General features: G+C 42.2%; 1 protein-coding gene across 2 annotated transcripts; it reads right to left on the reverse strand.

The window, feature by feature from the left end:
• Positions 1-1167: 1167 nt before the first annotated feature.
• LOC117370140 (interferon-induced protein 44-like) lies at positions 1168-13327 on the reverse strand. Of its 2 annotated transcripts, XM_033965509.2 has the most exons (9): positions 13236-13327; positions 9138-9310; positions 8112-8147; positions 7728-7785; positions 5875-6070; positions 5278-5418; positions 4853-5030; positions 4049-4149; positions 1168-3311 (listed from the first exon to the last, which is right to left on the reverse strand). In XM_033965509.2, the coding sequence occupies exons 2-9, from the start codon at positions 9304-9306 to the stop codon at positions 3123-3125; spliced, it is 1068 nt and encodes a 355-aa protein (XP_033821400.1). In that variant the 5' UTR covers positions 9307-9310; positions 13236-13327; the 3' UTR covers positions 1168-3122. The 2 variants fall into 2 exon arrangements, with proteins under 2 accessions (XP_033821400.1, XP_033821402.1); XM_033965511.2 differs by lacking the exon at positions 8112-8147 and having other exon boundaries at positions 1169-3311; positions 13236-13326.
• Between the last annotated feature and the right edge of the window lie 34 nt (positions 13328-13361).

The raw sequence follows: 13361 nt of genomic DNA on the forward strand, positions 1-13361 counted from the left end.
AAATTTGGGACTATAGAGCGCACCTGAATATAAGCCGCACCAGGTAAATTTGAAAAGAAAATCAATTTTGTCCATATATAAGCCACACCTGAATATAAGCCGCAGGTTTTCATATTGTAACTTGAGATATTTACACAGAAAGACGGTACATGGACACGCTTTTTTTTAAACTGTGCCTGAAAATTGGCATTGACACGACATCAACACAGGATGAACACACCTGCAGGTTTAGAAAATAAAGCTGTACCAACACAGGCCACCTGCTTTTAGTTCCACTGAAAGCTTTTGTCGTCTTTTTACATTGACCGAGTTGGATTCATTGATGCTGAGCTCACGAGCAGTGGCTCTATTTCCTTCTTTAATGGTCAATCTTATGTGCAGTAGCTCCGTTTCCTTCTTTGTTGGTCAAACTTACGTGCGGCGGCTTCGTTTCCTTTTTTAATGGTCAAACTTACGTGCAGTAGCTCAATTTCCTTCTTTGTTGGTCAAACTTACGTGCGGCGGCTCCGTTTCCTTCTTTGTTGGTCAAACTTGCGCGCGCCGGCTCTGTTTCCTTCTTTAATGGTCAAACGTATGTGCAGCCGCTCCGTTTCCTTCTTTGTTGGTCAAACTTGCGTGCGACGGCTCCGTTTCCTTCTTTAATGGTCAAACGTATGTGCAGCCGCTCCGTTTCCTTCTTTGTTGGTCAAACTTGCGTGCGACGGCTCCGTTTCCTTCTTTAATGGTCAAACGTATGTGCAGCCGCTCCGTTTCCTTCTTTGTTGGTCAAACTTGCGTGCGACGGCTCTGTTTCCTTCTTTAATGGTCAAACTTACGTGCGGCGGCTCCGTTTCCTTCTTTGTTGGTCAAACTTGCGTGCGACGGCTCCGTTTCCTTCTTTAATGGTCAAACGTATGTGCAGCCGCTCCGTTTCCTTCTTTGTTGGTCAAACTTACGTGCAGTGGCTCTATTTCCTTCTTTAATGGTCAAACTTACGTGCAGTGGCTCTGTTTCCTTCTTTATCTTAAAAACTGCATCATATCCATTTCTTTGTGTGTTTTCCATGATGCGCAAAATCAAAACAAATAAATTCTTCAGAGCATAATTCCCCACGTCTGTCTCACCTTTACGTTTGCAGCTAGAGAGCGCCCCCCAGTAAAATTCTGTAAATAAGGGAAAAAAGTCACGGCTTGTAGTCCAAAATCTACGGTATATTAGTAAACTTTAAGTAGGAGTAAACGTATGACGTCTGCTGTGACGCTGCAGGACACAGGAGGAACACTTTTGTCCTTAGTGTTGTTCCTCTGACACAGGATCTGCCGACCTCCTCCTGTTAAACTGCAGCGACCTTTGACTCTGCGCTTCAGTCGCCTTTGTGTCCGCGTTGCTGCGACTAAACTCAATTTACTCTCCAGATGAATAAAGTATCCTTCCGTGAATCCGTCCGTCTCTAATTCGGTCAGTCGCTCTTTTCCACGGGGCTGTGCTGATGAACAGTTCACTACAAACTTTCATCACAGCCTGTTTCACTTTCTCAAACTATAGCCCACTGTTCAGAAAGTCTACAAAAACACAAGTTTAATGAGGAACGAGTTTACTGGATTACAACAAAGAGCCAATATAATCGTCTGTTATTGAAAAGTGAAAAAACTTCAAACTCTTTATTAAAAATGTTACAAAACTGAATTATACGAAACATTAAATTCCAATTCCGATTTTTTCCCCCCATTTTTTCAATTAAAATATTATGAATTTAAAACTAAAAGTTAAGAAGCAGCATCATGCTAACATACAGATGCTAAATGCTAATAGAAAATAGATACAGATGTTTTCAGCACCTTATAAATTGTCTTCCTTACAGCTTCAGTAACAGACTCTTTGTTTAATGTTTGTAAAACTTTAAGACTACAGTTACACTGGAGTAAGACTACAGTTACACTGGAGTAAGAGTACAGTTACACTGGAGTAAGAGTACAGTTACACTGGAGTAAGAGTACAGTTACACTGGAGTAAGAGTACAGTTACAGTCGAGTGAGAGTACAGTTACATTGGAGTAAGAGTACAGTTACACTGGAGTAAGAGTACAGTTACACTGGAGTAAGAGTACAGTTACAGTCGAGTGAGAGTACAGTTACATTGGAGTAAGACTACAGTTACACTGGAGTAAGACTACAGTTACACTGGAGTAAGAGTACAGTTACACTGGAGTAAGAGTACAGTTACACTGGAGTAAGAGTACAGTTACAGTCGAGTGAGAGTACAGTTACACTGTACAGTAGATTACTCAAGTAGGAGTAAAATTATGCTGCTAGAAAGGTACATAAAAAGTAAATGAGTCCAGTGATGGTTTATGGGCTTAAAAACTGTACAGGGGAAGTCTGGAGTTTTACCTGTGACGCAACTAAACGTGAAAAATGTAAATGGAGCATGACTGAGGCTCAGAGAAGACGACTTTGTATTAACGGATTCATGACATTTAAGATTTAAGCCATGTCTGAATATTGTTGCCTCCTCAAAAACTTACCAAGATTTGTGTTTTTCATTCACACATATTTGAGTCACACTTTATTATCAGTCTGTAACATCTCCAAAGCTCAAAACGCTCTGTTCCACCTTGTGATGTCATGAAGCGGTAGTTTAAGTTCACAGCTCCTTTCAGCTTTAGTTCAGTCGAGATAAGTGTCAATTCAGAGACTGAAATGATCCAAATGATTCTAGAAATGAAGGTGTGTGGAGTTTAAAAACACAGTGGAGTACTTCCTGTTTCACCACATGATGACATCACAAGGTGGAACAGAGTGTTTTCTGTATGAAAGAAGAATTCAGCCTAAATGTGCAGGTTTGTGTGTTTAAGACGTGTGAATGAAACAAAACACAACTCCAGGTCTGTTTTTGAGGAGGAAACATTCAAACAGATCAGATGAGGTTCAACCACAGACTGTTTATATAAATGAACATAGCTAACCTGCTAACCGACGCCTTCCAAACAGGAAGTGATCATAGACGTACTTTCGTCATGTCATTTTGCTTTGATTTGGCTCTCTGCTGCTCCCTGTAGTACAGGTCTGTGTACTGCAGCTCAGAGGTCGTGTTTGGAGGTGGCTCTCTGCTGCTCCCTGTAGTACAGGTCTGTGTACTGCAGCTCAGAGGTCGTGTTTGGAGGTGGCTCTCTGCTGCTCCCTGTAGTACAGGTCTGTGTACTGCAGCAGTAGCTCCAGTGCTCGCAGCAGCAGTATGTCTGAGCTCAGGTCCAGCTCTAGCTCACACCAGTAGTTCCTCACTGGCACCACGGAGGACGGGGACATGCCCACCAGCTCTGCCGCCTTGTACATCTGCAAACACACAGGGTCATGTTTAAGATTCTGTAGAGAACCGGACGCCACGTCATTAAAGGGACAATATTACACTATTCTCTCATCTATGATCTAATAATGTTTCCTCATCACAAACAGACCTGGAGCTGTGTTTTGTTTCATTCACACCTTCACTAGAATCATTTGGATCATTTCCATCCAGGAGTGAATAATATCTACTGAACTAAAGGTAAAATGTCTCTGTTGAACATGAAAACTCCCACGTCATGACATCACAAGGTGGAACAGAGTATTTTGATCTTTGGAGATGTGACAGACTAATAATAAAGTGTTACTCAAACATGTGAATGAAACAAAACATAGCTCCAGGTCTGTTTTTGATGCGGTAACAACCTTAAAACACGACTTAAACCTCACAGGAGTCCATTTTGTGTAATACAGGATCTTTAGTGATTCATGATGAAACGTGTGGATCTTAGTTTTATTCCGGAAGTTACCGCGGGCGCCATCGTCATTCGGGTTGTATTATTTTGCACATTTCTGTAGTTAATAAGTTCTATGTGGACTACAGAGCTGTGTTACAGCCTCCCAGAGACAGGGGGCAGTGTTGACGTCTTGGCCACATTATCAAATATTTTACACAAATGAATTCACTTTTTATCATATTTTAGCTTATTTATATGATACAATTTTTTCTACAGTTTTTTTGTTGCATTTTACATTGATATAAAAACAAAACCTTTACGGCACATTACCGTTTCTCGAACGGCGACGCTCTTGTAAACCTCCGACGTGTCATTCTGAGTTTCCTTGAAGATTTTGTCGATATGAGTCAGGAGGACGACTTGATGTATTCCTTTAAAAACAAACTCCGTGAGTAAAACAGTAACTCGGGAAGAGCAGGTACACGGCCTAGACCGATAGAAACCGATTTATCTAAGCCAGGGCTGTCCAAACTACGGCCCACGGGCTAAACGCGGCCCTCAGACCTATTTTTTTGGCCCTCATGCCTCCTCCTAAACTGGCCCAGCTGATCAGGAAGTATTTTTTACTCCAAACTGAAGAGATTCTACCTCTATAACCTGATTAACATCACATTGCATTGTGACAAAACTCTAAAATTAATCTTCCAAGTCTTATTAAAGGTTGAGTGTCTGTGTCAAACCTGTTAAATGCCCCGTTTGACCCCTGACCTACACGCTGTAAACCCACGAACTGCGATTGGGCTGATGTGAATCGAGTCTCAAAGATCCTAATGACACATCTGTACACGCCGATACACACTCAGCACAGTCCCGTTTACATCAGGAGCAACTAGGAGCGTTTGGTTATATTAGTTTTATGAGTAACTGTATTTGTAAAGTGTTAGTGCTAAAGGAAAAATTACTAGACTCCCCTGAATGTCTCGTCCCACTTCGCTCCTATTCGGTTCTTTGGCCTTTGACCTGCTCTAAACTGGGGCACGAGCGGTCTCATGGTTTGACGTTGCTCGTTTAGCGCACTGGGATTTCTCTGCACATGTAAACGTAGTCTGTAAAAGCGTAAATGTAACGTCTCACCCAGGTCGGAGACGTGGCGCCGCAGCTGCCGGAGGAAGACGCCGGTGCCTTTGGAGTAGGAGCTGGTGAGGACTTTGGAGGCGTCCAGGACAAAAGCCACACAGTGCATCTGCTCCCTCAGGCCCGGACGCTTTATGTAGCCCTCTGTGTCTGAGCTCAGCGCCTGCTCCGCCCGGAACTGAACACGACACGACGAGGGATTTAAACTACAACAACCTACAGTCACAAAGCATTTGTGTCCTGGTCCTGGTCCAACATGCACTGAACAGGACACAGCTCCTGCTCCGGTCATACAGGGACCAGCCCGGAGAAACCCCACAGCGCCCCCCACAGGACACCACGGGGGACACGGTCAAATGGCTTCTCCAAATCCACAAAGCACACAAAGGCCACGCTCTACATTAGCGGTAGGGCATCTGGTTTACCTCGTATCCTTCGGGGGCGTGTCCTTTGACCACACTGAGCAGCTGCTGCAGATTGGGTCCACTGCAGTCTCCAAAGCCCATGGAGTCCCACAGCTCCAGAGCACAGGTCCTTTTAGAGGGACAGAGAGGGAAGGACTGCAACTGAACACACAACCACATGAGACACACAACCACATGAGACACACAACCATATGAGACACACAACACTGAACACACACATCACACATGAGACACATGAGACACACACAAGACACAACACAGAACACACAAGACAGAGCACAGGTCCTTTTAGAGGGACAGAGAGGGAAGCACTGCAACTGAACACACAACCATATGAGACACATGAGACACACAACCACATGAGACACACAACCATATGAGACACACAACACTGAACACACACATCACACATGAGACACATGAGACACACACAAGACACAACACTGAACACACACACACACGAGACACACACTGATGATAACTTTGTTTTGGTCCCAGCCCCGCCCCTGTCCCCGCCCCTGTCCCATGTACCTTCTGTGTAAAGCTGCTCCGCCCCTGTCCCAGCTCCGCCCCTGTCCCCGCCCCTGTCCCATGTACCTTCTGTGTAAAGCTGCTCTGGCCCTGTCCCACCATGGCTCTGTTGGTGACTCTTCCCTCAAACACAGAGTCCACTGAGCTGATGAAGCTGGACTTGCCCGAGCCCACTGGTCCCAGAAGGAGGACACGCGCCCGTCCCACGTCCGGACAGCAGGGGGCGTAAGAGGACAGCCTTTGCACCAGGGCGCTCCTCTCTCTGCAGACCAAACACAGACAAGCTTAGGTTAAAGTGGAACTAAACACTAAATCTACTAATTTTCCCAGTTTTTCTGACCACACCTGGCTGCAGGGGCGGAGTCTGAAGTGTGGACACCTGTTAGACCAATCACACTGCTCCTGTTCCAGACCCCGCCCCCCTCTCACAGTTTTGTTTCATAGTTTTGTGTATTTATGGATGCGATTGTGAATGTGTGAGGTGGAACGTGATGAAGAAAACATGTCGACAAAGTAGTTCTGTTGACGTAATACTAAAATGTCAAACTTGATTTCTGATATGACGATAAAAAAAAAATTAAAAAACTCTTTCTTTAACCAATATACTGTGATTTTCCACATTAAACGGTAGTACTTTGTGTTCTATTCACACGTGTGCTGTAACAAAGAGCCTGTTTGTTGCACTTTAAATTACACAAAGACAATCGCACAAAAGGATTTTAAAACGTTGATTTAACTTTTCTGCTTTTACCCAGTTTTAGATCTGGAGGCGCAGCGGGACTTTAACTGAAACAGGACAAACTTAATTAAACTGTATATGTGCGATATTAGTGCAATGTTTGAGAATGTTTGAGTTTGAGAATGATTTTAAGTGTTTGTGTTGTGTCATTTGTGATGTTTTTAGTGAAATAGTGTTTTAAAAATGTTTAATTTACCACCTCTGTCCTTGTGTCCAGGCGTCAAAGAGGTCCCCTGGGAAACGAGCTCCCGTAAAAAGGTTCCAGGGCAGGACCAGTGTGTTCAGGGGGGGGGCAGGTTGTGTATTTTAAATGGTTTATGGGTTTTACGTTACATTTGGTGTTTAGTTTTAGGGTTTACGTGTTTAATATGTATAAAGTTTGGTTTGGTTTATGGGTTTATTTGGTTTTATGGAGGTTGGAGTTTTTAAAGAGCTCGTGTTATTTTTAATACATCCATTTTAATTAACAGTAGTTTAATGCAGTTAGTGGGACGGGATAAAAAGCGGCTGAAACAAACACACCAAGTTCTGCTGCTGGAGGATAAATGATGACAAAAAATAAATAAAAGTTGTGGACCAAACCCATGCTCTTGTCTTCTGTCCCACCTCCTACTGCTAAAATCCTACAGTTGTATGATTATCTAGTTTCAATACTAGTTTTATTATCGATTAGTATCAGATTTTGACTACTTTCCGCCAAAAGTACAAGGTAATTATATCTTTTAACTTTTGTCTTTATAGAGAACCAATGTTTTTTTTGGGATTAACAAACCAAACAAGACGAGACAAGACACTGACTGAATCCCACGAACAAGACTGGACAACCTTAAAAAAATGACTCATGTGGATCCTTATTCATCAACATCTTTATATTTACGGAATTCACTGCTTAATACGGTCGTCAAAAGTATCGAAAAACGGATACTAATCGATACCAAAACTAGTATCGAAACTAGATACTCATTTTTCGCAGGTATCGATACTAAAAAAGTCCCATTGACAGGACAGAATTGAAGCTTTCCTGAACATCTTTAGAACGACGTCGAGGTAAAAGGAGCAGTTGAAAACTACCACTTGATGACATCACAAGGTGGAACGTCTCGTTTTGAGCTTTGCAGGTGTGACAGACGAATGATAAAGTGTCAATCGAACGTGTGTGAATGAATTTGGTTGAACTCACTCCTCCGTCCACTCCACTCGTCTCCAGGGAGTCTGAAGCTTTGATAAAAAACTGTTCTCTGAAACAAAAAAGAGAAACGGTAAAGATCACGTAAAGACGCACTAAGTAGCTTTTCTGACGCCTACTTGTCTTCAAAGAGATGTTCCGCAGTAAAGCATTAAAATGATCCGTCTTGCCCTCGTTCAGTTACGTAATTTCGCTGCTGGCAAACGTGCCCCTCCACAGATCTGACCTGTAAACTTGGCCCCGTGGCGTTACTCCCGTGGGAAAAATATGTTTAATGCTACACTGTGGAACATGCCAGGCAAAGCAGCGACATCTCCATGGAGACAAGCAGGCAGCCAAAGCCCATCGCAGAATTTAACGCATTGTCCCACTACTTACCCAGAATGCCGTGCACCTGTCTCCTCTCAGCTCTGTCTGTTTGGATGAATCAAAACGTATTAACTGCACAGACACGCGTTTGGATCAGGGATTAGGGATGCACCGATACGATACCGATACTTTGGCTTTAACTATCTGCTTTGGCTACGGCGCCCCCTGCCCTGACCCGCGGTAATGAACACGCTAAAACTGTATTTTTACCAACACCTACTTATTAGAAGTTAGTTGAGCCTAATCCAAATATTCCCAGTGGAGCCCGGAGCATTCCTAATTTAACCCCAGCATTCCTTAAAGAGGAGGTATTTACTTCTGTGGGGTATTAAAGAGGAGGTATTTACTTCTGTGGGGTATTAAAGAGGAGGTATTTACTTCTGTGGGGTATTAAAGAGGAGGTATTTACTTCTGTGGGGTATTAAAGAGGAGGTATTTACTTCTGTGGGGTATTAAAGAGGAGGTATTTACTTCTGTGGGGTATTAAAGAGGAGGTATTTACTTCTGTGGGGTATTAAAGAGGAGGTATTTACTTCTGTGGGGCATTAAAGAGGAGGTATTTACTTCTGTGGGGTATTAAAGAGGAGGTATTTACTTCTGTGGGGTATTAACTGTCACCATGTTTTCTTTTTTTGTTGTTTTGTTTTTTTGTCTAAAACATGTATAACAGGTTTCACTTTCATTTTTGTCGTGCTGAATGTTCCTTCCCTTTGCTCTCTGTACTAAGCCCCTCCCCCTTCAGAGCAACATCACAACACAATCAGCTGCATCACACTAATGAAACTACTGCACATCACACCAGGTTTGTGAAGTCGTAGTGTACAGTTTTGTGTCGTGTGGGCGGAGCCTCGTACAGAATCTTACAGCTCACCATAAGGAGGGTTTAAATGGAGCCCAGGAGAGATCTCTAGATTACTCAAACATACGTGGATGACTCTAAAACCTCTTCAGGCGTGTTTTTGACGGGGGAACGGCGTCAGAACGACGAGCATCATACCTCCTCTTTAAAGCCTCCACTACAGTCCTGTGGCTTACGTTTGAATTCCTGCGTCTTCTTGGTTTCTTTGGTTTCTTTCTCTGTTGAGCTGTCGGACATGCCCAGGTTGAACAGGCTCGTGGAGGTGGTGGAGGTGGAGGAGGTGGAGGAGGTGGTGGAGGGGATCGAAACACAATTGGAACTTCCTGCACCAAATGTAAACGACATGTTGCTGTGGAGACAAGCAAGTTTAGACCCAGTGTAGACTTGGTTTGGTTCTGATTTAGTCCAGGTTTAGCCCTGGTCTAGTCCTGGTTCAGTCCTGGTTCAGTCCTGTTTTAGACCTGGTTTAGTCCTGGCTTAGTCCTGGTTTAGTCCTGGTTCAGTCCTGGTTCAGTCCTGGTTCAGTCCTGGTCTAGTCCTGGTTCAGTCCTGGTCTAGTCCTGGTTCAGTCCTGGTCTAGTCCTGGTTCAGTCCTGGTTCAGTCCTGTTTTAGTCCTGGTCTAGTCCTGTTTTAGTCCTGGTCTAGTCCTGGTTTAGTCCTGGTTCAGTCCTGGTTTAGTCCTGGTCTAGTCCTGGTTTAGTCCTGGTTCAGTCCTGGTTCAGTCCTGGTTCAGTCCTGTTTTAGTCCTAGTCTAGTCCTGGTTCAGTCCTGGTTCAGTCCTGTTTTAGTCCTAGTCTAGTCCTGGTTTAGTCCTGGTTCAGTCCTGGTCTTTATATTGACTCATGTTACATTAAACTTTTGTTCATTAAACTTGTTTTTACCACAGATTTGTACGAAGGAGTTTAAGGGTCAGTTAAATAAAATAAATGATGCGGCGCTACAAGAATAAAGTCGTGTTTTTATATGAGTATATGAGTATATGAGTATATATTTTCACCTGGGGTTTACACACAATGAAATACTGTGTCTTTTATCCCATCATCACCACATCATCAGTATAAGTACTTTACTTTGAAGGGACACTGCAAGTATTTGAGTTTGTTTAGTCGGAGGAACCAAACGGATTTGGAAGAAATATCTGAACAAAATGCTCCAAATTCTCCATAACGCACTGGTCACTCACGCACATCAGACTATACTCTCTCATATACTCATACTCATATACTCATACTCATATACTCATACTCATATACTCATACTCATATACTCATACTCATATACTCATATACTCATACTCATATACTCATACTCATATACTCATATACTCATACTCATATACTCATACTCATATACTCATACTCATATACTCATATACTCATACTCATATACTCATATACTCATACTCATATACTCATATACTCATATACTCATACTCATATACTCATACTCATATACTCATACTCATATACTCATACTCATATACTCATATACTCATACTCATATACTCATACTCATATACTCATATACTCATACTCATATACTCATACTCATATACTCATACTCATATACTCATATACTCATATACTCATACTCATATACTCATATACTCATACTCATATACTCATACTCATATACTCATATACTCATACTCATATACTCATACTCATATACTCATACTCATATACTCATACTCATATACTCATACTCATATACTCATATACTCATACTCATATACTCATACTCATATACTCATACTCATATACTCATACTCATATACTCATATACTCATATACTCATACACTCATACTCATATACTCATACTCATATACTCATATACTCATACTCATATACTCATACTCATATACTCATACTCATATACTCATATACTCATACTCATATACTCATACTCATATACTCATATACTCATACTCATATACTCATATACTCATACTCATATACTCATATACTCATACTCATATACTCATATACTCATACTCATATACTCATACTCATATACTCATATACTCATACTCATATACTCATACTCATATACTCATACTCATATACTCATATACTCATACTCATATACTCATACTCATATACTCATATACTCATACTCATATACTCATACTCATATACTCATACTCATATACTCATACTCATATACTCATACTCATATACTCATATACTCATACTCATATACTCATACTCATATACTCATACTCATATACTCATACTCATATACTCATATACTCATATACTCATACACTCATACTCATATACTCATATACTCATACTCATATACTCATACTCATATACTCATACTCATATACTCATATACTCATACTCATATACTCATACTCATATACTCATATACTCATACTCATATACTCATATACTCATACTCATATACTCATATACTCATACTCATATACTCATATACTCATACTCATATACTCATACTCATATACTCATATACTCATACTCATATACTCATACTCATATACTCATACTCATATACTCATATACTCATACTCATATACTCATACTCATATACTCATATACTCATACTCATATACTCATACTCATATACTCATACTCATATACTCATACTCATATACTCATACTCATATACTCATATACTCATACTCATATACTCATACTCATATACTCATACTCATATACTCATATACTCATATACTCATACACTCATACTCATATACTCATATACTCATACTCATATACTCATACTCATATACTCATACTCATATACTCATATACTCATACTCATATACTCATACTCATATACTCATATACTCATACTCAAATTCACCCTAAACAAGATCAACAATTTCTCCACACCCATTGACGGCTCCTCCATCTCTCCTTCTCCTCAGGTTAAGAGTCTGTGTCATCCTCCATAGCGCTCTCTCCTCCACTCCTCACAGTAATAACACCACCCGCTCCACCTCTTTTCACCTACGCAGCATTAATCGTCTCCGTCCCTCACACCACAGTCCACAGCCTCGTCACTTATCCCCTGGATTACTGCATCTCACATCCTCCAGCACCTCCCCATCTCACATCCTCCAGCACCTCCCCATCTCACACCCTACAGCACCTCCCCATCTCACATCCTCCAGCACCTCCCCATCTCACATCCTACAGCACCTCCCCATCTCACATCCTCCAGCACCTCCCCATCTCACATCCTCCAGCACCTCCCCATCTCACATCCTACAGCACCTCCCCATCTCACATCCTCCAGCACCTCCCCATCTCAGATCCTCCAGCACCTCCCCATCTCACATCCTACAGCACCTCCCCATCTCACACCACATCCAATATAAACTCCTGCTCCACACATTCAGAGCCATCCATAACCCTGCACCTCCACACCTCTCAGACCTCCTCCATAACCCTGCACCTCCACACCTCTCAGACCTCCTCCATAACCCTGCACCTCCACACCTCTCAGACCTCCTCCATAACCCTGCACCTCCACACCTCTCAGACCTCCTCCATAACCCTGCACCTCCACACCTCTCAGACCTCCTCCATAACCCTGCACCTCCACACCTCTCAGACCTCCTCCATATTGCCACACCCGCTCTCTCTCTCCGCTCCTCTTCCTCTCTCCATCTCTCTGTTCCCTCAGCCCGGCTCATCACCGTGGGGAGCAGGGCCTTCAGCCGCTCTGCTCCCCTCAGCTCTGGAACTCTCTCCCCCCTGACCTCCCCCCTGACCTCCCCCAACACTGACACACTCACACTTCAGATCCAAACTCAAAACCCACGTGTTCAGATTCTTTATAATCCACACCTGCCCTGTCCTTTTTCAATATTTTTTATCTGAATGTTTTTATCTGAATGTTTTTAACTGTATGTTCATAAATGTTGGTTTTAACTGTCTGTATATGAATATATTGTATGTACGGTGACCTTGAGTGTCCAGAAAGGCCTATAAATAAAATGTATTATTATTATTATTATTATTATACTCATATAAAAACACGACTTTATTCTCGTAAAATGACGTGTTTAAAGTCAAAATGCTATGACTTTATTCTCGTAGCGACGCATCATTTATTTTATTTAACTGACCCTTAAACTCCGTCGGAGACTCGGACCCAAACGTTTCCTTTTATTTTTCCTTCATATTTATAGAAAAAGCGCAGAGTCAGACGCGTTTATCCACGTCACACTTTAAACTTTAAACTTTAAACTTTAGTCTTATCAGTGTCTTTGTCCATGATCCGCATCGTGAGTCTCACCTGCTCCGCGCTGCTCCTCTTCTTCAGAGTCACATTCACCTTAAACGAAACAGATGCTTCAGACAAAGTGAAACTTATGAGCGCGTCACGTGGTGTTATCGTGTTTGAGGGCGGGGCATGTTTCAG

This window comes from Periophthalmus magnuspinnatus, chromosome 4 (assembly GCF_009829125.3).
Source record: "Periophthalmus magnuspinnatus isolate fPerMag1 chromosome 4, fPerMag1.2.pri, whole genome shotgun sequence".
Lineage (NCBI taxonomy): Eukaryota > Metazoa > Chordata > Actinopteri > Gobiiformes > Gobiidae > Periophthalmus > Periophthalmus magnuspinnatus.